At 38.6% G+C, this 25,946-nt stretch overlaps 1 protein-coding gene across 2 annotated transcripts in view; it reads left to right on the top strand.

Moving 5' to 3' along the window:
• Window positions 1-25,946, top strand: part of slc12a5b (solute carrier family 12 member 5b) — a 67,171-nt gene that overhangs the window by 19,376 nt on the left and 21,849 nt on the right. For both annotated transcript variants that reach the window (XM_073816254.1, XM_065247494.2), the window contains exons 2-15: window positions 11,415-11,515; window positions 11,603-11,734; window positions 12,414-12,560; window positions 15,406-15,460; window positions 15,850-15,980; window positions 16,135-16,382; window positions 16,469-16,680; window positions 19,904-20,071; window positions 20,725-20,823; window positions 20,971-21,028; window positions 21,214-21,388; window positions 21,467-21,585; window positions 23,384-23,482; window positions 24,275-24,394. In XM_073816254.1, coding sequence (XP_073672355.1) covers window positions 11,415-11,515; window positions 11,603-11,734; window positions 12,414-12,560; window positions 15,406-15,460; window positions 15,850-15,980; window positions 16,135-16,382; window positions 16,469-16,680; window positions 19,904-20,071; window positions 20,725-20,823; window positions 20,971-21,028; window positions 21,214-21,388; window positions 21,467-21,585; window positions 23,384-23,482; window positions 24,275-24,394 — 1,864 coding nt within the window. The remainder of the gene's footprint in view (window positions 1-11,414; window positions 11,516-11,602; window positions 11,735-12,413; window positions 12,561-15,405; window positions 15,461-15,849; window positions 15,981-16,134; window positions 16,383-16,468; window positions 16,681-19,903; window positions 20,072-20,724; window positions 20,824-20,970; window positions 21,029-21,213; window positions 21,389-21,466; window positions 21,586-23,383; window positions 23,483-24,274; window positions 24,395-25,946) is intronic.

The raw sequence follows: 25,946 nt of genomic DNA, 5'->3' as shown, positions 1-25,946 counted from the left end.
AAAATGACGCGAAAGGTATACCCTCCGCGTCACATATTGACGAATGGTCAAGTGTCGTCAAATATTGACGACATGGGGTGAGACTGGGTTGACTGTTCATAGTTTTTTTTGCAAATTTTTTACACTTCTAGGTGTAAAATACCTTCAGGGTTACTTAATAGCAAGAATACTGTTAAATGCACAATTCTTTACATAAATCTGCCCAGTGTTCAAACATTACCATAGTGAAGGTTGACTTTAAGTTTATTTCGAAATAAACAAAAAATGATACTCCTTTTATTACATTCATGCAGCTAACCTAATGAGAGCCGCTATATTGATGTCAAAGCTTTACATTATATCTGCCTGAATATGACGTTAAGCAGAAATTGTGCTCAATAAGCAAAGCACATAAACAGACAGTACGCCCCAAATCCTTGGAAACCTTTTCCCCGTAAGCTAATAATTTTGAAAATATTGCAATATAGGTTTTCGCCTCTTTAGAATTCAGAAAACAAGTTTATCCTATGTAATGAATCTTCAACGTCTTTCACAGTAATGCAATAGATTTTTCAAGGAACTCACAGCAATAAAGCACATTGTGGGAAACACCTCTGTAGGATTTTGGGCTTTTAAAGTATAATTATTCCATATAAATGTTCTCTAGGCGCATACTTAACCTTCCTATGCTGAAGGACGCCAACGCTGCTTGACAGGCAAGGTATGTGGTGATTAAGTCGTTGAATGCCAGTCAGCTCTTTGTTGTTACTAAGCAACGGGTTCCCTGGCAACAATTTACTTGTCTTTTGGCAACCATTGACTTAATTCAGAATGACTGTTCGCCGGTACTCACATACCATTTGATCCGTACGTCCATGCAATTATTATGAACAGTTTGAAGTTCCTGTAGCTTAATTTGTAGAGCATTGTGCAGAGGTCATGGGTTCGATTCTTGAATCCACTACAAGTCACTTTGTATAAAAGCCAAATGTAAGCCATAAATCTGGTTACTAAAGAAGGGTCAGTGAACAGGTATTAAAAATTGCTGCGTCAGAGCGCTAATTCAAAATGCGCATTGCTTCTGTACTGTGGGGACTTTATATACGGCCGTAAATATAACGTGTAGCTGTGAAAGGTGAGTCTTAGACGTTTGAAGAAGAAATATTCCTGGCAGACTGCGGCATGAGAATAGCGATACAGCTGGGGTAATTTCATCAAAGAGTCTGCGACAGAGAGCCGGAGTGGGTGGAGGGAGACTTTCCTCAGACCAAAAACGGCACCTTTGCACCACTCTGTGTGTCTGTACCCTGGGCGCAAGATATCTGCAGGAATGAATCTTGACAGCCGTGGCTGTGTGCCTGAGCTTGCTTTTGTATGTGTGTGTTTACCTTCAGATGGCCTATTTACTGATATTAATGCAATATTTGGCATGTTTGTGTATGTGTGTGTGTGGCTGTGGGATAATCCTAGTGCGCCACACTCTAGTAAGCCTTTGAAAGCTGGCGTAAACTGTCCATTTTGTGATCAAACGTTGCATGTGAGGACGGCTACCTGTGCTTACTAAATTAACCCTTTGCTGGCCTTTTAACCAGTCCTTACTGTATGAAGACTCATTTCCATTATCTATAATACTGTAGATCTGACCCATATGTTGTAGATTTTTAGAGAACCTTAAATGATCTATGGCTGAACTTATAGATCTGTAATGAACCTAATACACTCACCTAAAGGATTATTAGGGGCACCTGTTTAATTTCTCATTAGTGCAATTATCTAATCAACCAATCACATGGCAGTTGCTTCAATGCATTTAGGGGTGTGGTCCTGGTCAAGACAATCTCCTGAACTCCAAACTGAATGTCAGAATGGGAAAGAAAGGTGATTTAAGCAATTTTGAGGTTGCCATGGTTGTTGGTGTCAGACAGGCACAATCTCCTCAGTTGCTGGGATTTTCATACACAACTATTTCTAGGGTTTACAAAGAATGGTGTGAAAAGGGAAAAACATCCAGTATGCGGCAGTCCTGTGGGCAAATGGGCCCACTGATTCAAGCTGATAGAAGAGCAACTTTGAATGAAATAACCACTCGTTACAACCGAGGTATGCAGCAATGCATTTGTGAAGCCACAACACGCACAACCTTGAGGTGGATGGGATACAACAGCAGAAGACCCCACCGGGTACCACTCATCTCCACTACAAATAGGAAAAGAGGCTATAATTTGCACAAGCTTACCAAAATTGGACAGTTGAAGACTGTAAAAATGTTGTCTGGTCTGATGAGTCTCAATTTTTGATGAGATATTTAGATGGTAGAGTCAGAATTTGGCGTAAACAGAATGAGAACATGGATCCATCATGCCTTGTTACTGTACAACACTGTGCAGGTTGGTAGTGGTGGTGTACAGTAATGGTGTAGGGGATGTTTTCTTGGCACACTTTAGGCCCCTCAGTGCCAGTTAGGCATCGTTTAAATGCCACTGCCTACCTGAGCATTGTTTCTGACCATGTCCATCCCTTTATGACCACCATGTACCCATCCTCTGATGGCTACTTCCAGCAGGATAATGTACCATGTCACAAAGTTCGAATCATTTCAAATTGGTTTCTTGAACATGACAATGAGTTCACTGTACTAAAATGGCCCCCACAGTCACCAGATCTCAACCCAATAGAGCATCTTTGGGATGTGGTGGAACGGGAGCTTCGTGCTCTGGATGTGCATCCCACAAATCTCCATCAACTGAAAGATGCTATCCTATCAATATGGGCCAACATTTCTAAAGAATGCTTTCAGCACCTTGTTGAATCAATGCCATTTAGAATAAAGGCAGTTCTGTAGGTGAAAGGTCAAACACAGTATTAGCTTTTGTGTAGATTTTAAAGTTCTTACAGTATGCTCACTTACAGTATAAGGCTCTCCACGGCAAGCACCTTACTATCTATCAGAACTTTTAAAAGTCTACACACCAAATAATAACCTTATCCACAAATAAACTCTTGATTAATTACACAATGATTAGGATTGGGAATTTTTGACATTATATATTTGTAAATACAAAGACTTTTTGAAATATGGAAGAGTAGGCTATACACACATCATCTATCAATTTTATCTAATACTATAACCATTTTGTTTGGCTGCAGATGAAGTCACTGATCCACAGTCAGTGGCAATGTTGAATGATCGCTGCAGTACTGCACACACCAACACACTCAGTGTGCATCATCCTGTCTGCATGCTTGTGGTCTCGACAAGCATTATGTAAGACTTGAGTCACTGTATTGGTGGTGGGTCCTGTCCTCTGAGGAGAACATGCCGTTTTATGTCAATAATGTTCACGCAGAGCACACAAAGGATTTGAGCGTTACCGGCTTGTGATCTGAACACTTTAATACTTGCTTCCGGTTTACAGAACACACACAGAGTTTCACAACACACTACATACAGATTAATACAATATCATATAGTGTTTTGCACCACACCGTGTCATATTATATATCATATCATAAAGTACAAAACAATACAATAAAACACTGGGACATTCCATTCGTTAGTATCATTCCGGTCTTTATTCACGGAATTCCGGATGGCGTTCTAGAGTATGTATGAGTAGCAAGAGGAGTTGGGTTGTTTTCGTCTGGAACGAGCACTGAATTTTTATTAAACTCGGAGCGTCAGCATTTTCTCTTGGACTGCTCTCTCAGGCAGTTTGCTGTCTGGCAATCTCCACCATATGTCAGCACATCAAACACTGTGGTAGTGAATTCAGTCTGCGTGTATGTTTTGACCACACAGAAGTCTTCTCCCTTTAAATTGTCTTGGCAGGAAGCCAGTTGGCATAGTGTGAATTTTTGACACCACTGCCACATTACTAACTCCAGTGATTCAGCACATTTGGCCTGAGGATAAATGCCTGCAGTCAAAAGATGAAACTGAACAACACCATGCAGAAATGGCTTAAAGTTCCTTCATCCCACTTCTTTAGACTCTTTGCAGTTAATTCATTTTGACTCTGTAATATTCGAAAACATTTACTTTTAATATTTTAGGTATTTAAGTTTCTTTATCATTTAAGCTCCTGCATCTACTGTAGGGAACAAACACTACCAGCTATTGTTTTCTTTCTTTCAATGCATTTATCTTTAATAGAGTCTCAATGGATGGGACTTTCTACTGAACAAACAGAAAGTCTAGGTTTTAATCCTGCTTGAATGTCTGCCACAGAATTAACCTTATTGCTAAATCTATGTTTTGCCCCAAGTATCCCATAAGACTTGCATGCTTCATTTTTGCATCTTAGTTGGTAGATCGTGACACTTGGAACATGAAGGCCGTGGGTTTGAATGTCAGGAAATGCACATGTTTAGGTTAGCATCGGATAAAAGCGTCTGGTAATTAAATAAATGTAACTGATTTTATTTTTGGTCTTTTGATTATAAGTGGAGGATAATTTTAGAGAAACATTACATTTTGGGTTATTAGGACAAGCACTACTTGCTGTTTCTCTTTGTGTACATAAACAGAAGTATTGTCCTGAGGCAAACCTATGCTCAGGAGGGTCATTTTAATAGAAAGGGACAACATTTTAACACTGGTGGTGGCGGCATAGATGATACAAAAGTTGTTTATAAAACATTAAATAGATTTTTTGGGGTAAAATCTTTCCAGTAAACCAATTACTACTTTGGCCACAACCCAGTGACAATGTACTGTAATGTTATGGATTAATTCTACAAAGACTATATACATATATTATAAGATAGAATGGTAATAATGAAAATAATAGGATCTGAAAACTTTTTTAAACTGGACTGTTATGTAAAGTAAGATTATTTTTGGATATTTTTTGACACAGACATCATTTCAGTTTAGTGTTCAATCGCATAATCATGACCAATATGCTATGGCTGAAACTGAATGCTAATTGTTTTCTTAAAATTTAATTACTTTCTTCTTTTTTTGCAAAAATGAACTGAAGTGGTGTCAGGCAGATGTGGTTCTTACAAATACTTGAGGAAAGGAATAAATGATGCAGAGACAAAATTAGTGAGAGCTCTGTGAAGGAGGTGTGAAATGGGATGAAAACCATCAGCTATGCCAAGCCGGCTGGCTGGTGGCCATGTATTGTAAGGGAAGCTTAGAGCTAATAAAATTAATTTGTTTTCAAACATATTTGCTTTTCAGTTGCAGGTCCATCATTGTCAGCTATAATATCAGGCATGAAAACGGGTCAGGGGTGAAAAAGAAGGGTGCTCAAGGGGCAATGTGGCCTCTGTAAACATTTGACTAGTAACCAAAACCACGTTTAATTAAATGGGTTGATAAATGTGGAAAGCTGTAACAAGTAGCATTCCCTTACTATTTTACATCTGCAATAATTTTATTTTGCCATAATCTGACCATCAGTCGCAAGGCCATACAATTTTAAGTTGGCCTTGGAATAGGGTGGACCTGAAGGCCTACATCTAATTTAAAATTAATTAATTTTACAATATAGTACTGGTTAAATGAATTACATTATGGTTTTTGAGTCATGGGTTAAATAATTTTCAGATAAGCAAAAACGTGATGTTGGAAAATAAGATAAGAAAAAATCAAGACATTGCAAGCATATAAAATCGAAAAGAACAAAGTAGCAGTATTGATTAGGTAGAGAAACAGTATCAAATTAATATAACACTGTTTTTATTATATAAATTAATATAATTGATCTTTTTAAAGCTATAAAAGTGATTTTCCTTTTGTTTTCTGTAGTCTGATTAACATAATGGCTGAAACATAAGCATTGCTTAAGAGGAACTGTCCCTTTAACAACGGAGAAGCGATCACTGACACATATGATCAACTTCTCACTTATAATAAATGACTGTTTTTATGAGAATACTTGCAGAGACTGTGGTATTACAATATAGTTTGTGTGTATATATCCTGTCAAGCCAAAAGAAATTATGTGTTTGCATGATTTTTGAAACGCGTTTCCGTGCGTGGGCTTTGGAGTTTGTACGCGTATGCGCATCGAAAACAGATCACTTTAGCATCTTTGTCGCTCAAATAGTCTTAAATCGCTTAAATGTTACTGTAAACGGTAAACTTTCTTATTAACTGTATTAGTAACAGTATGTTCTTATTACGCAATATTTCACAGTTTCACCATATTTACATTTTAGTACTTGCAACCGTAGACTAGGAGACCAATGTGGCTTACAAGCGAGGAGTATGTCCATCATTCGTTCCAATCCATTCCAACAAAAAATCTTTTAGGTCACTTTGCAAAGGCAGTCTGTGTATATCCTGTATGTTGTTTTAATTGATTGACGCCTAAGAATTCTACAGTTATAGTTTCACAGCATTTTGTGTTGACTTTACGTCCCGAAGGCAGTCGCTCTACGCATCTTCAACAAGCGTGTATGACGAAGAACACAGAAAGACGGATGACATCACAGTAGTGCACGAGGCGTGCGAAAACAGACTTCTCGATTCACTCTCGTGATACTTTGATGTCACCTGCCTGTCGGTTTTTGCAGCATGAACTCAAACAAACCGAATGTCTGGTATACATGTTGGATGACGGCGAAGGGCGCGTCTACAAACAACGCGCGCATACTCCCCCTCCCCCCCAAAAATGTTTTCTCATCGAATCTACACCATTCGCTTGGGTCACATTTTTTGGTTTCAACACGGCGAATTTCGCCGAAAGGTGAGGGATTTTCATGCCTGATAATATGGTTGGAGCAAGGAATCTACAGAAAACTATCAGTTACCATTTCCGTTACTTTCAATGGCAGTTGCTTAGACCAAGTAATAATCTTTTACGTATCTTCTTAAAATCATAAACGTTTTGATCCAATCACCTTTGAATTCCATGTAGTAAATCACACTTAAAAAACTCAAATGAAAATAATATCTTAACAGTAATGATTGGCTAACTTAACAGATGTTGAAGACAATGGATAAACATACACCCATCATGTAAAACAAATTGAATAGCTCTTCAAAATCAGCCAAAGACAGCCCTTTGTGAATGTCAGTCCATGAGGAAAGATGCTTTTGAACATGTTTGTGTATTTACAACATCTATTAGCAGATAGTACTACAGTATATGAACCAGCCAAGGTCCAACCGTCTGTCATCTTACAACCCTTCACATTTATATGTATTTGGGACATTGAAGTCTCCACCCCACACAATCTTGTGCTGATCAGCTGCCTTTAGATCTGGAGAAGAGTCTGATATAATCAGCATTAGAGATCTCAGGACATGAACAAACCAATTGGGCAAGGTTCTCAAACACCTGCTCTCTCTCTCTCTTTCTCCCTGAGTTACGGTAGATAAAGGTGCATCAATTCTGGTACACAAGAAGCCTTAGAGAATATACAGAAGGCTGTTAGAAAATAAAGACCTTTGAGAAGCTGGACCTAAAATCCCAGCTTGAATCCCATTCAGGATCCATCTGGATCAAAACCTGATAGACAGAGGTTTGTGAGGCTACAGGTCTGTGTGTTGTCTTCTGGTTAGGCTATTCATGTTTTACCTGCAAAATATCTTTAAAATGTTTTTTCCTAATTTGGGATTTATTTGCTACCTCAGGACTTATCGAAAGATCTGTGCATGTGTTTTTTACATAAACGTTTATGTCTAAAATGTATATTCTCAAGCTTTACAGTACACGGGCTCCAGACATACTGGAGGTATGTCACGTTTCCATCAGTTTAAAGCCAAATATATAGTGGGGCTAAAGTTTTAGTTTAGCTAAAGTGGGGCTAAAGTTTTAGTTTACTTTTTTGCCTCAGTCTGCTACTGTATGCTATGAGTGACTGATCATGTTGATGTCCCAAGATAATATGTGCATCTCTGAAGGGATTAAGGCACCAATAACTTATATACCACAGCCCAGAAAAGCATGGGAATAACTTAATCTGCTTTTTTATTATTTGGGAAGCTTAATGATGGTTACGTTTGTGTCTTGGCCTGTAGGATTCCTAAAGAGAAAAAACAAATTTTCTTAAATACAGTAGGAGTACAAAGCTACTCATAAACCACACATACAGTAATACAAAGCCAATGGCTAAGAAAAGAGTAATGTCAAAGGGGGTGGGCTCAGATACTGTAAACACTTTAGATATTGTCTTTTATTATCCTTGCCACTTCAGCATTTAAAGACATTTTAATTTATGACAGGAAGAATCAGCAGACCACCATTAACCCCAATAAAATTAATGAACGGGCCCCCAGTACACAGCTCACGTCATCCATCTGATATCTGTCAAACGTCCTTTATTAGACCTACTGTATAGTAACAAGAGTCCGAGCACAAGATTAGTTGTCAGAGATTAAGATCTGTCTTCATCTGTACGCCCAACCCTTTACTCATTATTGCTTATTACACAGTGAGCGTCTGCTGGGGCGGAGGGAAGATGTGTCAAGAATGATAAAAAACATGGACACTTCAGAAAAAACCCATATCAAATGTTTTATCAGGAAACATTAAAAACGAATTAAAGGTTTGGTTACTCAAGGGAATCAAACCAACAAAACAAATTTAGAAGAACTGTGCCTAGTTTGAAAACAGATACAATGCATTAAATGTGTTGCATGGATATACTTATTTTACCTTATATGTGTCCTTGTAGTGTAAACTGCTGGAATGCCTAAATGGTGGCAAGTATTGATTCGCTGCTGACAGATGAAATTAGTAGGTGATGAATTGTGTGTTTAAAGGTCGGCGGGTCACAGGTCAATAAGCAAGCAAATGCGGTGAAAATTAAAATGTACGGAGCTTTGCCAGGCACCATGATTAATTAAACTAATACATCGGATTAAATCGGGCAAGCTAAGAGGCAGGATTCCCTTGACCATATAATGAGCATTGCTCTTACATATAATTACTGTATGTTAGAGAAGGCAGGGAGAGGTGACAGCATACAATATACACAGCGATAATGAAGCACACACACATAATATAAATCCACAATATATGAAAACTGTGATTTATTTTACAACAGCATCATTGCGACGCTGTTAGGGCTTATGCTGCACTCCATCTAAATTAACCCATGAAATGTTCCCGTGATAAAGGATGTGCGCCTGGAAGTAGGAGTGTAAAAATAGGATCAGAACGGGGTTGTTGCCATGGAAGAGTATGGAGAAATCCTGAAGATTCCTCACCCACACACAAAAGGAGTGAGCCTTGTTGATGCATTGGGGGGTGTACAATTTCAATTATGTTTATCCACACTCTTCCTGTTCATTTTTTCAGATAGAAATTATGCCGTAACGACTTGCAATAATTGGAAATACTGTGTAACACTTACCCAGCACTTATAATACAGCATGTGCCAAAAAAGTGTAAGACAGGATGCAATATAGTCTACCACATTTGGCAGCAGTGGCGGTTCGTGACTGCTCTTCCAAGGAGTGCAAGTGTCATGTGTGTTACTCGTGTTTTCAAAATATGTGTTTGTTGCGTACCATGTGCATCACGTGTTTTGTCAAAATATGTGCCTGCTGCATGCGTTTATGATAAAAGAGACGTTCACAAAATACATGTAAGACACTTACCTAACAGTAAATTCTGACTACACATGAGATTATGTGAGTATCTGGCATAATTTCAAATGCAAAACCCTCTAAGTGCATATGAAAAGTTTGAAAATGAGCATTTTTATCTGGCTTTTGCTGTAGGTTTATGTTCAATAATTTTAATTTAATGGCAATAAAAAGTTTATTGGTAATTGAAATGCCTCATGTTCACAAATGTGCCTTTAATCATTTCATTGGTATTTGTCTTTCGCTGCAAAACCCTCTAAGTACCAAAATCTCCAGTCACTTTTTACTGTCCTTCTTAAATTAACCTCCTAAGACCTGGTGTGTCCACATATGTGGACATAAAATTTTTTGTTGTTTTCCCCGTTATACTTAAGTCTGTGTAACTGGAACCTGTTGTACACAAACGTGGACAATTACACTGCTTCATGTTCCAAGAAAAATATTTGGTTGTTATATTTATTGGTTATTCCTAATCCCAAATAGCTGGAAGAAATCTAAAATGCAAGCCAAACCAAAGCTCGGGTTTTAGGAGGTTAAGGGCTCAAAAACTCATTCAATATCCAATTTTTTTCAGTAAACCCCCTTTATCCGGGTAAAACACTCTTGCACATTGATGTACGTGTGCTGTCGTTCATTTTCAGTACACATAGAGGACTTTGCTAAATTGTTGTAGTGTTTAACGGATTCTGCCAACATAAGTCGCCTTGAAACGGAATTAGCGATTGTCTTATTTTTCCCATGGTGACATATATCCGAGTGAAACGGCTTCTGAAAATAAAATAAAGGTAGGACTGGGCATAAATTCGTCCATTGAGAATTTATTGGATCGTTGAAAATTGGGTCATGTTGCTACTAATCGCTGCGATCTTTCAAGGAGGGTGGGATATATGGGTTTTTGCTAAAGATTATAAGGGCACATGAATAAAAATATATATATAAAGCTCACAAGTCATCTGTAAAATATACCACAATATTCCAAAAATGACAGTTTTCCATTTGAATTTCATCGTGACTTTAAGCGGATTTGAGACGAAAAAATACGTGTTAATCGTGCCAAGAGCATTCGATCAATATCATTATCTCATTTTGGATGGAGGTGCCGTTTTGCATCTGAGCTCTTCAAATGCTCACTAACATACAGTAAATGCGCTCGCACTATTAATATGATGACGCATTGAGTTATGCAAAACCACTCTTAAGTATTATGTGCTAAAGCAGTGACGTTGGTCTTACATGTAGTGTAAGCAAATCCAGCAGGAATGATGTCTGACAGATTGCTAGGCAGATGTATTTGTGTTTATAAGCATTTTGATTAATACAATGCTTAATATAATCCTTGTAAATGATTCACTGTGGTTATGTTGTAAAAAAAGGAAAATAAATGGTCTTAATCCCTTCACCCGTATGATGGTTAAAACCTGTATGACTTTCACAGAACACAAACAAAGTTCACAGGCAGTTAAAAGGGACCAGAGATGTCAAGCGCCTTCAAAAAAACTATTAAAGGGGTCTAAAGAGTACGCTCTTTCAAGTCATAGATAGCTTTGCGCTATCAAAATGTTTTTATTATTTACTAATAATCTGATCAAACAGCTGAACTTAGGTCAGTCTCAAATTTATAAACCAAACATTTGTAAACCGGTTAGGTTAATTATCTAAAAATATTTTCTTTAAACAACATTGCTAATGCTTATTCTTTTCATGTGATGTAAAATACAGCCAGGGCATTAACTTCAAAATTCATAATTTGTATTTTATGAAAGTAAAATAAAATAAAATAAAATAAAGATTTTTGTGTGAAATTGACCGTTTTTGTTGATTCTTTTTTTCAGATAAGTCAATTCTTTGACATCTCTGACAAAGTTTTTATAATGTCTGTTCACAGGAGATGCAGCGTCCAAGGAGAGCAGTCCTTTTATCAACAGCAGCATCAGTGATGTGGAGAAAAGCCAGCAGTATGATGGGAAAAATATGGCCTTGTTTGAGGTATAATGAAACATCCCATGATTTTAAAGGGGTTATACAGATGCATGTTTTAACTTAATTTAATGTACATGTTAATGTGCTTTGTAGGAGGAGATGGACACCAGTCCCATGGTTTCGTCTCTGCTGAGCAGCCTCGCCAACTACTCCAACCTGACACAGGGCAGTAAAGAACATGAAGAGGCCGAAAACAACGAGGAAGCGCGCAAGAAAACTGTGCAGGTAAATGTGATCTTCAATTTCAACTCAACTGTACTGTAAGGGCATACTGAAATTGTGCGTACCATACCCGGTACGATTATTCCCCTCTACTGGTCAAGCTTAAAGTGAGGGAGGATATAAACAGTCATATAATTGATGCTTTCTGGCACCTCTGCAAGCGTACCAGGGTACGGTTAAGCAGACCACACTCCGGTACTGAGAAATCAAACTAGTCAAGCAAACCAGACTTCGGGGGGCAGATGTATACTTGGGTATGGTACGGCCCTATAAGTCACTACTGACTTAAATTTAGTGTTTAGTTCATTAAAGGCGGAGTCCATGATGTTTGAAAGCCAGTGTTGATATTTGAAATCGCCTAAACAAACACGCCCCTACCCCAATAGAATCTGGACCTTCTGTTGATAGACCCGCCCCACACATATGCAACCCGGCATTTGATTTGATTTGATTGGCTATAAGTGTGTTTTGGTAGTCGGCCCGTCTCCTTTTCCAAACCGTTTTTCAAACATCGTGGACTCCGCCTTTAACCTATTGTGTTTATGTTGATGGGTGGTTCCTTAGCATTGATTGGACATATGTTGATTGACAGACAAATAAAATAAGTGTTTAATAAATTATAACCATGATGATAAATGTGCATGCATGCTGATTATTGATTGGTTGACCATTTGTTTTACAGGCTCCACGTATGGGCACCATAATGGGCGTTTACCTGCCATGTATGCAAAACATTCTGGGTGTCATCCTGTTCCTCAGGATGACCTGGCTGGTGGGCGTCGGAGGTGTGCTGGGCACCTTCTTGATCGTCTTCATCTGTTGTTCTACGGTAAGTCAAAAATACAAACACGTAAATAATGCCTTCACTTTAGGAAAAATGGCCTTACTTATGTAGAAAACAAACAAAATAAATTACTTCAGCTGGGTTTTTCACTAGTCTCAGTTTTTTTGCTCAGAATTTCGCTTGACTTAAATCTAAAAGAGACATTTGAACGTTCAGAGACTTCAGAGATGTTGGTGAATAAATGATTTACCTGTTGCACACCGGTTATTGTGGAGACCTTTCCTCACCCCTAAACGTAACACAGCACAAAACGAAACACGATTGGTTGCTTTACATGTCAGTCATATGGCCTCAGCGAGACTAGGTTTTCATACATTTTGTCACAAATTATATAAACTGCTTTGGATAGGCAAATCTCATAAACTGGTCGGGACACAAAATCCACAATTAACTATGCTGTCCTTCAAATCTGAATTTAATTTTCTATACCACCCAAAAGGTTTCCTTTGCTCAACAAACACAAATTCTTTATTAGTGCCATGCATCAAGACCCACATAGACATGCAGTCACAGTACAGTATCTCTCTTCACGACCCCTCTCAAGAGGCGTCTTAGGCTTTTCTACCCCTGCATACCTTTAACTTTCAAAATCATTCACCGTTATACAGTCGCTTTGTTGTTTGTTTTTATCTCAGAATAGCATGAGTGTCAGCGCTGCCATTCTGTGTTTCTGCCAAGAACATAAATGTGGATGCTGACATGAGGTGTTTCATTTCAGTGCTGCCAGTTTACCACTATGGACAGCCGCCAACGCTAAGCTGTTCCTGCTGAGATTCTGTCGCTGTGTGTATGTTTGTATGCGTTTTGTGCATGCTCGTGTCACATGTTAGGAAATATTTGCTGAGATTGTTGTTGGGAGTTTGTAAAGTGTTATGTAAGTGACTGTGTGCTGCCACTTTGAGCCTTTTTTTTCCATTTTGTCGTGTCTGCTGTAGAAAAGTTTAAAGATATCCCATCAGATTGTAATTCTCTCATAATGCGGTTTTAACCCAACGTTCACATACTTTTAAACCAGGGGTCTCCAACCTTTTTGTGAGCAAATGGATAAAAACTTTTTTGTTTTACGTGTTGATTTTATTCTTCTTGTTGATATGCTTAAAATGTAAACATACATAAAAAAAACAAGCTAATAAAAAATAATTAATAAATAAATATTAAAATTAAGGCTTTTAAATGTGCATTGGCACCATGTTGGAGACCACTGTTTGAAACATGAACAGTAGTGACCTATTGTAATAGTCTGGCAGTAAATGGATAATTATTGAGTGATTGCATTGAGTAGCAAAATGTAGCTAGCTTATATTGAAAAGCCACTAATAAGCTGGTGGGTGGTGGGCGTTCTGGTGCAATATAGCTGCCCGTGCATCATCCATGCAGATGCTGCACATTGGTGGTGGTTGACTGCCCCTTTCATATGACGAGCACTTTGAGTGCTGCTGCAGAAAAACGCTATATAAATGTAATAAATTGTTATTTATTATTATATGCTACCCAGTCTGATATATTTATATATTGACTGAATTGAAATAAGTGAAATTCAACTTTGATGCTCCTAATCTTAGAATAAGATTTAAACCATCATTTTGGTGTTAAGTAACGATCGTCAGGATTTACTAAAGACACGCAGTGGATAATTTGGTGGGCGTGCACACCAAAGCTTTTGTATGTGTCTGAAAACGGCGCATACTTCTGCTTTGTTGTACAATGCACCAGTTGGTTGTTGTGATATTTGGCCCGCCCCTTTGCCACTGTGATTGGACGGCCGTGTGAGAACTGAATTTGATGCTGAGATTTTTACCCAAAGGTGAATATTTTTTAACTCTCTGCACTGAGCGCAGAAAAACCACAGCGCGCCGGCTTTCAGCGCGAAAAAAAAAACCCTGTGCTTCAATTGGAAACAATTGAAAACAATTGAAAACATACGCCTGACGCAAGAGTAAAAGCTTTAGTGTGCACACCTCCTTAGCGCTAAAAAAGGTGTGGTCTAGATATTTTTGCGACTAACCTTATTGCATATCCATTTCTAGGAGTTTCCCTTTCAGACGCAAAATTTATGGGATGAGAGTATTTAAATGATTTACGCAACGCGATTTACTTATGTTTGCGCGTGTGATATGACTGATATTTGTGTTTTTATTTAATGCCAAAATAAAGCATGTCTTAAACCATTTTGCACTTTAAATGGCTGCAGTTGTTGTTTAAAGGAGAGGCATCACATAGATCAGAGAGCGCGTGGTACAAGGCAGAGGATTTTTTAACATGTAACCAGTTTTTTGGAATGTCAGAGAAATGTATTACTCAAAAATATTGTTTGCGAAGCCATGTTAATTTTTATTTACTGGAGGAAATAAAAGAGGAGTCACTAGAAGTTGTCACACAATACCAGACGTTTCAAAACTTCTTGTAAACCTTCATTTTTTTTGTCCTTCATTGTCCTATGGTTTCGTTAGCTGAGAATTCACACCTCAATTTTCCAGAGCGACGTGCATCAGTGGTGCTGTACTCAAGCACATCAGGCGTTAGTAGATCACCCGCACCTGCAGGAACATCAGCTCTGCTTATTGCGACTGTGAAATAATTTGTGCTGCTCTTGGTAGATCGCGTTTGTCATTATGGAAATCAGCTGATCTCTGTTGATGTGCGCTACATGTAAGCCTATGTTAAATCTATACAGGGAATTGACAAACAAAGCGATGTGAAATCAAGCTATGAAACTTACTTAACTCTTTTCCCATTAAACTAGGATGGAGAAAGCATTCTGCTTTGTCATATAGTCTCTCTCTCTCTATCGCTTACTGCACCCTTTTGATCTTTATTTACCATATTACAGACTATGCTGACTGCAATCTCAATGAGTGCAATTGCCACCAATGGAGTTGTGCCAGGTAAGCAAGATTCATATTGTTTGTGTATGTGCTGAAACCCAGAGGACAGCTGTCCTATCGTTCTTCATGGGCAGTTAGCTATTGTACAATACACAGTACAGATCCCAACTGTGCTGAGATCAGCTCCTGACTTATACTGTAACTGTGTGTACTTTTGTATGAATACATGTCTGTTTGTGTTAGAAATAAGTAGAATAAATACACTGGACACTTGTCATCCTCTTGACATGTCAAACTGAAATATATGGATTGTTTTTATAAAACAAATGTGGTTACTATTTACACCCTGTATCACGAGGATGTGAACTGCACTACTGGTTAACAATTAAGTTAAAACATTGTTGCATTATTTTACCTCTTGACTGATTATTTTTGTATGTGACATTCAGCCGGAGGATCCTACTACATGATCTCTCGTTCACTCGGGCCCGAGTTTGGCGGTGCAGTTGGTATATGTTTCTACCTGGGTACCACTTTTGCTGGAGCCATGTATATCCTGGGGTGCATCGAAATCCTGCTGGTATGACACGCTTTGCATTCACATTGGTTTTCTTTTTTTCTGACATTCATGTTTATTTGGCACTTCATACGGTCCTTGATTGGAAGATTTCATGTTACAGCCTACCAATTGAGTATCATTACTTTACAATTTTTTATTTATGGATTTTCCATAGATCTACATTGTGCCAGCAGCCGCTGTATTCAAAATGGAAGGTCTGGAGGGAGCCGAAGCCGAGGCAGCGTTGTTGAATAACATGCGTGTGTATGGCACCATCGTGCTCTCCTTCATGGCTGTGGTTGTGTTTGTCGGTGTGAAGTATGTCAACAAGTTGGCTCTTGTGTTTCTCGCTTGCGTCGTTCTCTCCATTCTCGCTGTCTACGCGGGGGTCATCAAGACATCTTTTGACCCACCAGACTTTCCGTAAGTAATGTTTTTTGCATATTGCGATGGCTATATTTAGATTGTTTTTAGAAACAATTGTAACCGGATGGATCTGTCTCACATAGGGTCTGTTTGCTCGGCAACCGAACTCTCATGTCAAAGTTCTTTGATGTTTGTGCCAAGACTGTACAACAAGGAAATGCAACAGTCACCACCAAACTCTGGAGGGTCTTTTGTGATTCAGAGTTTCTGAATGCCACCTGCGATGAGTACTTTACCAACAATAACATCAGTCAGATCCAGGGAATACCTGGAGTCACCAGTGGAATCATGGCAGGTCAGAAATGCTTACATTTACCATGTTTATTCAGTTTCTGTTCAATGTTTCACACCTACTGTCACCGTTACTGCTTTATTGAAAGTACAAATGTACACATTTTAAAAGTTAAACGTGTGCTTAAATTGTTCATATTCCCGTATTGAGGAATATTGGACCTCTGAATGTTGATCTGTCAGTGTGAAGTGTTTTATACCACAGGCCTGTTGAAAGCTTTATTCTGATTGGCTGAAAAATGTTCCATGGGTGTTGATTATTTTTCTGTAAGCTGCACACCTAACCTTTTAAATGTCTTAAAAATAGGAACCAGAGCAATGTTTGGGGTAATCGTGGTATAAGAGGAATAAATGACGCCGGTCCTTTGAATTATTTGAAAATAATGCAGACCGGCGGGGTCTCCCATTCACGTCGTGCCACATTACCACCTACGGATTTCTTATATTTTACTGTCTATGATTCGCACGGATACAGACAACATTTCGCAACTCGCCTGTCATGAACAGAAACGCTACTTTCAAAAAATATCATGTTAGTGTGTGATCCCTTATGCGTTCTTCCAGCCGCTGTCCGCTGCTACTGAACACTAAGAAGGTGCGACACAACATGAAACTTTGCTCGAAGTATCACCTGGATCTCTGCACATGACTACAAGCATTGAGAACATTGTTTGTGTACACAGAGTTTACTAAAAAGAAAGCTTTTGAACAACTGATTTTGGCTGTTATTGTGTCCGCTCGCAGTCTTTGTCAGACATAAAGAATCGATTTCCGAATGCGAATGAATGAATCTTATATGAGGCTACTTTTTCAACGAGAAAGTCAATATTGTTTTTCAATTGTGACAAAGCAATGAATTATCCATGGATTTATATGGAACAATGCCTCCCTCCTTACGTCGCATTCGGAGATCGATACATCTTGACTGGGAAGATGGTGGCGAGCGGATGCCAAAACAGCCAAAGTCAGTTGTTCAAAATCTTTTTTTTTTTAGTAAACTCTGTGTACACAAACAATGTTCTCAATGCTCGAGTTCATGTGTAGAGACACAGGCGATACTTAGGTAAAGTGTCATGTTGTGTCGAGCTTCTTAGTGTTGTAAAGATAGCAAATTTTGATGCTCACAACATATTGGAGGCATAACTTCTAGTTCTTTTGCGACCACTTCAGGCAAAGAGTATAGAAGCACAAGAGGGGAAACTCAATAGAACGTTCCATTGCAACACCAGCGCCCAGCAGCAGCCCCACGAATCCGCCATTTTGGAATGAAAGCGAATCAGGAGTCAACTAGAAGTAATGGCAATATCAGCTACTTTACTTAAAAGATCAAATTCAAACTGAATGATGATAACACAGAATAACATACAATCAGACCAGTGATCATTAATCCCTTTTTACAGCTTGTTTTCAGATATTTAGACAAGTCTTCCACTTTTATATAGGCTAATTTAACATAGATACATACCGACATTAACTCATCCATACATAATATTTTGGTTCCATATACACACACACACACACACATATACACACATATACATCTGAATTGCTCGAAATGGATGAAGTAAAAAAAACAGCCAAAAGTGGCAATTATACTGTAGGATAACAGACAGAACAATGCATCATGTTCTATAAGATTATAATGTTTGTAGCGGGATCCAGGGGATTAATATGTACAAAATATATTTCATACCTAGTGGAGTAGGTAACTAATAATAGTAGTAAATGTGTAAAGTAGCATAAAATAGAATTACATAATAAAGCAAGAAAAAACTACCTCAAATGTGTATCTATTTAATGATTGGATTCCACAACTGATAACAACAACAAATCAACACATACATACAAGACAATACAGCATTTCGTGTAGGTGTAGCAAGTGAACAAAATTTTTATTTCAAGAAACTTACTATTGCGCTTCTGATTTGGCTGTGAGATTCGCTGAGAATGAATTGAGAATGAATTGGCTGTGAGAATTTTCATTCCAAAATGGCGGCCGCGCTACTGAAACGCCACCTAGTGACTGTTGCCAAAAACGAAGGAGAGTTTCCCCTCTTGAACTTCTATACTCTTTGCTTCAGGTACTAAAGACAAGTTTGAGATGCGATTGACGTCAGCTGATATTCATGTATAGAATCCAAACCAAACTTCTACGCAAGCGCACAGTCAGGGTTGCCAGATTCCTAAACCATACCAATGGACATTCAAAACTAGCCCTAAAAGCATCCCAATGACTATTCACAGTCCAACACCAATAACTAATCAACAAAATCCTTTCATCTTTGACCTGCAGAAAGAAATCAACTCGATGAAACAGTTTAAATAGTAGCCCAAATCTGAACTCAAAAAAATCGGAGTACTTGGCACAAGATCTCTCTTCGAGTTCACGCTTTATCTTTGAATAAATGCACAAAGTCAAAGCTGAGTCAGAAAGTTCTTCTTAAGAAGTTTTCAGATATAGGCAAAGAGAACACACTTTACATTTAGTCATTTAGCAAACTCTTTGGTCCAAATGACTTGCAAATGAGGTAAACAATAGAAGCAATTATAGCAACACAAGAACAGCAATACATAAGTGCACTGGAAAAGTCTCATCAAGTCTAACACAGGATACATAGCCATGGGTTAGTTTTTTTTAATAAGAATGTATAGATAGAGGTCAGGAAAAAGGAAAAGAAAAAGATAGTAAGTCTTATATTAGGAAGTGAGGTAATTGCAGAAGAGATGGGTTTTTAGCCGATTCTTAAAGACAGCTACCGGCAGATCATTCCACAGATGCAGAACAGCTCCAGAGAAGATACACGATAATGTTTTATTCCCTTTTTGAGATGGCACCACAAGCCGTCGCTCGGTGACAGAGCGCAGGGATTGAGAGGGTACGTAAGGCTGTATAAGCAAGCGAAGGTAAGGGGGTGCTGACCCAGCGGTGGTTTTAAAGGTCAGGAGCAGAGCTTTAAATTTTCTAAAGGCACAACCATATTTCATTGCTTTAGGTATTAGATATTGCTTTACACCACCCCTTTCAATATGATCCAAATTTGCATCCGATTGACCTCAATCTTATTGGTTAAGGTGTTTACATGAAGGCTTTTCAATCCGATTATGCCATCAATATGATTAAAAACAGATTATTTGGTTGCATGTAAACATAGCTAGTGTGTAACACAAGACTTTCTGTATGAAAAACATGTCTCTTAATTTGATAAATGTCTCTTTTCTTTTTATAGAAAACCTCTTTAGCACCTTCATGGAAAAAAATTCTTTCTTAGAGAAACAAGGTCTGTCAGCGGTGCTTGACCCTGACTCCGCAAGAACCAACTCTAACCGATATGTCCTGGCAGATATAACCAGCTTCTTCACCCTGCTGGTTGGCATCTACTTTCCCTCTGTCACAGGTCAGATTTGAATATGAAACAATCCGATCGATAATATTGGAATTATTAATGCAATTCCTGTCTGTTATATTATTAGGGCTATTTTAGAGCGTATTGCCATATTAATTTGAATCCGACATTGTATTAATTCACCCTAATAAATAATGCATGTGCAAATGTTTTCGTAAGTGAAGTTTTCTGCATTATTTATATGGTGCGAATGTCTGTGTCCTATCACCAGAGTTGACAACGAGAGCTTGTTATATAAGCAGAAAAGTTTTTGTTTATTACTGCATTGGCCCAAAGCCACAGAGACCGACTGCTGTCAATCACACAAATGAGTTTGTGTGGACTTTCCATCGGCTTCTGTTGTTTTTATACTGAGCTAATTATATTTCCCTCACAAACCCTCATGAAGTCCTTGCTGAATTTTTTAGATTTTTATTAAGGCATGATTTAGTGTGCTGATTAAACTGGGAGACCTCATGGGAACCGTTGACTGATCCTTACAATGTATGTGTCAAGGTTTATTACCCTTATGAGGATGTTAGGCCCCCACAATGTAAGCAAAAACCTGAGCCATCAATAATCCAAAGTCTTCATTACTAGCCGTTTGTTTCTTTTTAAAGTATAGGAGCAATGTTTCATATTGTGTCTGTGTTTGTGTGGCTTAGGTATCATGGCTGGGTCCAACCGTTCTGGTGACCTGCAGGATGCTCAGAAGTCAATTCCTGTTGGTACCATCCTGGCCATCGCAACCACCTCCTTCATCTGTATCCTTCACTACAAACCATTAAACGGCTTTAGCTTTACGATTAAGTTTCACCTGTAAATTACAGTAATTATTATTACAGTAATATAAAAGCTAAAATAGGGTGAATGGGTTTGCTTTGTGTTGTCCTAAATTCATACTCTCACAGACATGTCTTCTGTGATTTTGTTTGGAGCCTGTGTGGACGGAGTCGTTTTGAGGGACAAGTGCGTTTTTACTTTAAATTTTTATGCTACAAATCAGTGCTACATTTTTATGCTACAAATCAGTGCTACATAAATATAGTCTGGCTCAAAAACTGTATGTATAAGCTTTACAAATCAATTTCCATCTCAATTATTACATTTATTGTGAATTTGCACTTCTTAGTTGATCGTTTTATTATGCGCAGGTTTGGGGAAGGCGTCAATGGTAACTTGGTTATTGGTACCCTGGCATGGCCCTCACCTTGGGTCATTGTGTTTGGCTCCTTCTTCTCCACCTGTGGGGCGGGGCTTCAGAGTTTAACAGGAGCGCCCCGCCTCCTTCAAGCCATTGCCCGGGATGGAATCATTCCTTTCCTTAGGGTACATACATATTTATACATGTATTCCTCTGATTCTCTCATCTCGTTTACATGTTAATGATGGTCATATGTTTTACAGGTGTTTGGACATGGCAAAGCTAACGGCGAGCCTACATGGGCTCTCCTCTTGACGGCTTGTATCTGTGAGATCGGCATCCTCATTGCATCCTTGGACGCCGTTGCACCCATTCTCTCTATGTGAGCAACACTTTTAAAACACACCAGACCTCATTTTTTATACAAGTTTTGTATTTGGCAGTGCATTTAAAGTACAGTATATATTGCTGGATGTCAGATTGTGTGTTCCTTTGGGAATTGAAACCATCTTGGTATTGCTAACAGTATATAGTGTTTTAACTCTCATCATATTTACAGATGTAATACAAATATTATTCATTTTTAACAAATTATTTTAACAGTATATAGCACATTAATATTCCATTACATGAGAAACATAGTTACATGTGATTCCTTTTTTTTTTAAACTTACCATCTTTCACATGAAATTGTTTTACTCTGTACACTATAAAAATGCTGGTCAACCCATCATTGGGTCAAAAAGGGATAAGCTCAGCGACGAGCTGGTTTGAAATTAATCAGGAAAATGTTTATATTTGATCCAAAAATGGGTTAAAACAATCCAGTATTTTGGGTTGAAACAACCCAGCAGGCTGGTCTCGTCCTTTTTTGACCCAATGCTGGATTGAAAATAACCTTGCATTTTTAAGAATGTAGTTATCTATTATGTCTAATTACTCTTATACACTCATCTAAAAAGGATTATTAGGAACACCTGTTCAATTTCTCATTAATGCAATTATCTAATCAACCAATCACATGGCAGTTGCTTCAATGCATTTAGGGGTGTGGTCCTGGTCAAACTGAATTTCAGAATGGGAAAGAAAGGTGATTTTAGCAATTTTGAGCATGGCATGGTTGTTAGTGCCAGACGGGCCGGTCTGAGTATTTCACAATCATTTCAAGGGTTTACAAAGAATGGCGTGAAAAGGTAAAAACATCCTGTATGCGGCAGTCCTGTGGGCGAAAATGCCTTGTTGATGCTAGAGGTCAGAGCAGAATGGGCCGACTGATTCAAGCTGATAGAAGAGCAACTTTGACTGAAATAACCTAGGTATGCAGCAAAGCATTTGTGAAGCCACAACACGCATGACCTTGAGGCAGATGGGCTACAACAGCAGAAGACCCCACCGGGTACCACTCATCTCCACTACAAATAGGAAAAAAAGGCTACAATTTGCACAAGCTCACCAAAATTGGACAGTTGAAGACTGGAAAAATGTTGCCTGGTCGATGAGTCTCGATTTCTTTTGAGATATTCAGATGGTAGAGTCAGAATTTGGTGTAAACAGAATGAGAACATGGATCCATCATGCCTTGTTACCACTGTGCAGGCTGCTGATGGTGGTGTAATGGTGTGGGTGATGTTTTCTTGGCACACTTCAGGCCCCTTAGTGCCAATTGGGCATTGTTTAAATGCCACAGCCTACCTGAGCATTGTTTCTGACCATGTCCATCCCTTTATGACCACCATGTACCCATCCTCTGATGGCTACTTTCAGCAGGATAATGCACCATGTCACAAAGCTCGAATCATTTCAGATTGTTTTCTTGAACATGACAATGAGTTCACTGTACTAAAATGGCCCCCACAGTCACCAGATCTCAACCCAATAGAGCATCTTTGGGATGTGGTGGAACAGGAGCTTCGTGCCCTGGATGTGCATCCCACAAATCTCCATCAACTTTAAGATGCTATCCTTTCAATATGGGCCAACATTTCTAAAGAATGCTTTCAGGACCTTGTTGAATCAATGCCACGTAGAATTAAGGCAGTTCTGAAGGCGAAAGCGGGTCAAAAACAGTATTAGTTTGGTGTTCCTAATAATCCTTTAGGTGAGTGTAGATCTTGAATGCACTTGAACATAAATGACCTATATTACGTACAGTATACTGATGTGCTTTGTGGTTCCTGCAGGTTCTTTCTTATGTGCTATATGTTTGTAAACCTGGCTTGTGCACTGCAGACTCTCCTCAGAACCCCTAACTGGAGGCCACGCTTCAAGTTTTACCACTGGTACATAATCACACACACTTATACACGTACAAGCGCCTGTTCCTCTAGACACTGAAACTTTATGTCAGGTTATTAATTGATTTTAGCGGATGGAAGATAAGTGTCTAGTCTTTAATAATCTATAATCTTAAAGTTAGTACATAACTCACAACACACAGTTTAGCTGTGTTTCAGTCTTTAGGCACAGTCGCCTCTGACAATGTAAAGAGAGCAAATGTAGTTGTCACCAGTTCAGTGTTACTAATAGCAGTGGCGGCCGGTGACTTCTTTTTTCGAGGGTGCTTGATGCGTAGTATGTCACAACATGTATGTAGCCCGTCATGTGTGTGGTTCGTAATTTCAAAATATGTGTTCGGCGCATCAAGTGATCCTGTGTGCATCATGTGTCTTGTCAAAATAAGTGTCTGCTGCAGACGCGTCTAAAGGGTTTATAAAAGAGACGCTCGCGTTTGCCAGATACTCACATAATCTCATGCTTAATCAGAGTTTACTGTTAAGGGAGTGTCTTGCGTGTATTTTGTAAATGTGACTCTTTTATCATAAACAATTTTGACGCATGTGCAGCAGGCACTTATTTTGACAAAACACTTGATGCACATAGTTCACATGATGCAACAAACACATATTTTGAAAACCCAAGCAACACACACGACACTCCGAACACTTATTTTGAATTTGTGCTCCTCGGATGAGCAGTCACGAGCCGCCACTGACTAAGAGCTAAATGGACAAAATAAGCATTAGATGAACTTTTTTATTTTTTATGTTTGAGTGTTTTTGTTGTTTTTTCAGGGCTTTGTCACTCTTGGGTATGAGTTTGTGTCTCACCTTGATGTTCCTGTGCTCTTGGTATTATGCCATTGTTGCCATGGTGATCGCTGGCTGCATCTACAAATATATCGAGTTCTGCGGGTAAGCAAACCAAAACCAAAACGAGCCTCGGGAGAAAAGGCTGGAAAACTAAAAAGAAACTTAATGATTTTTGCAAAAACAAGATCAGACTCACTCTCGGAAAAAAGCACCTTACAGTTTTTTTGTGGGTGTTTTGTTTATTGGGAATAAACACATTATAAATGTGACTAAATAATCATGTTCATATTGAGGCTGTTTACACTTGGCATTAACATGCGTTTTCGTCGATCGAATCACAAGTGGACGACGTTAATGCCAGGTGTAAACGGTGTTCAAAACGTTTTGAGCTCGTCCACTTTCGACCACTTTCAACCACATCCATAGGTAGTCGAAACCACTTTCGATCGGATCGCTTTGGAGTTGTGGAACGCATATGTGGTTGAATGTGTTCGAACAGCCACACGCGACCGCCTTCTCTCCGCCCATTTATCTAATCTGAGGTATTAAACACAAGTTTTACGTCTCTTTTTGACTTCTGGCGTGAACATACGGTGAACAGCGCTGTTTTTAGCCTTTCATTGATAAAACTAAAGCGGGTTATCTCCGTAGTTTCGTTTTGAAAGCGTGTGAAAGTTGCGCGATCCTATTTCATCAATTGCGCTGAAAATTCAGAGAAAGCTCCAACATATAAACATACAAAACACTGTGCAGCATGTTTACTTGCTAAACAAGCAGTGGACTCCAACATAATATTAGTTTGCGTCCATATAAACTCATAATTTCTCCCGCTCGGGTTTGAATGACAGCAGAGAGACTCGCCCACCGTCTCACAGACCACCCCCTCACAGTATTCAGGACTGAAACGGTCGAAAGTGGACAAAAGAGACGGATTTAAATACCAGGTGTAAACGTAATGTGTATCTCTCGTCCACTTGTGATCCGATCGATGAAAACACATCTTTATACCAAGTGTAAACAGCCCCATTGTGTATTTTAATGTAGCTTTAGACCTTTTAAACCAAGACGAATTTAGAAATTTGCTATTTAGTTCTTCACATATTATACAGTTCACTTTTATACTTTTTAGTCTAATTTAGATGAATATACAAAAAATTCAACATCAAATGTTAGTTTATTTATTTTCCTAAAGGAATAGTTTACCAGAAAATTCAAGTTCTTTCATCCTTTATTTGCCCTCATGCCATCCCAGATGTATATGATTTCCTTTCTTCAGCTGCATACAAACAAATAATTTTATATTAAATTTATGTTATATTCATCTTATCTTCTATAGTCAAGATTCATCCATCATTAAAGTAATCCAGCCTGACTCCAGTTGATTTAAATGATAAATGTCTTCTTTAGGCGAAACAATACTTTAGTAAAGGATATTTTAAGGTTATTAAGCCCAGTGTTTCCGCTATATACATTCAACCGTGGCGGCCCGCCACTCCTAAAACATCCCCGCCACGCCTGCGGTTGTGGATAGAAGGGATACAGCAAACGAAATCTCGTTGGATGAGCACTGTTTTATCCTAATCCTTTAACCAAACCCAACTCTAAACACAAAATTTCACACGATTGTAGGATGTATTTGTATCCAATTTAGCCA

Source organism: Paramisgurnus dabryanus, chromosome 11 (assembly GCF_030506205.2).
Source record: "Paramisgurnus dabryanus chromosome 11, PD_genome_1.1, whole genome shotgun sequence".
Taxonomy (NCBI): Eukaryota; Metazoa; Chordata; class Actinopteri; order Cypriniformes; family Cobitidae; genus Paramisgurnus; species Paramisgurnus dabryanus.
Note: the sequence above shows the minus strand (reverse complement) of the source record. Positions and strands in the feature narration are given on the sequence as shown.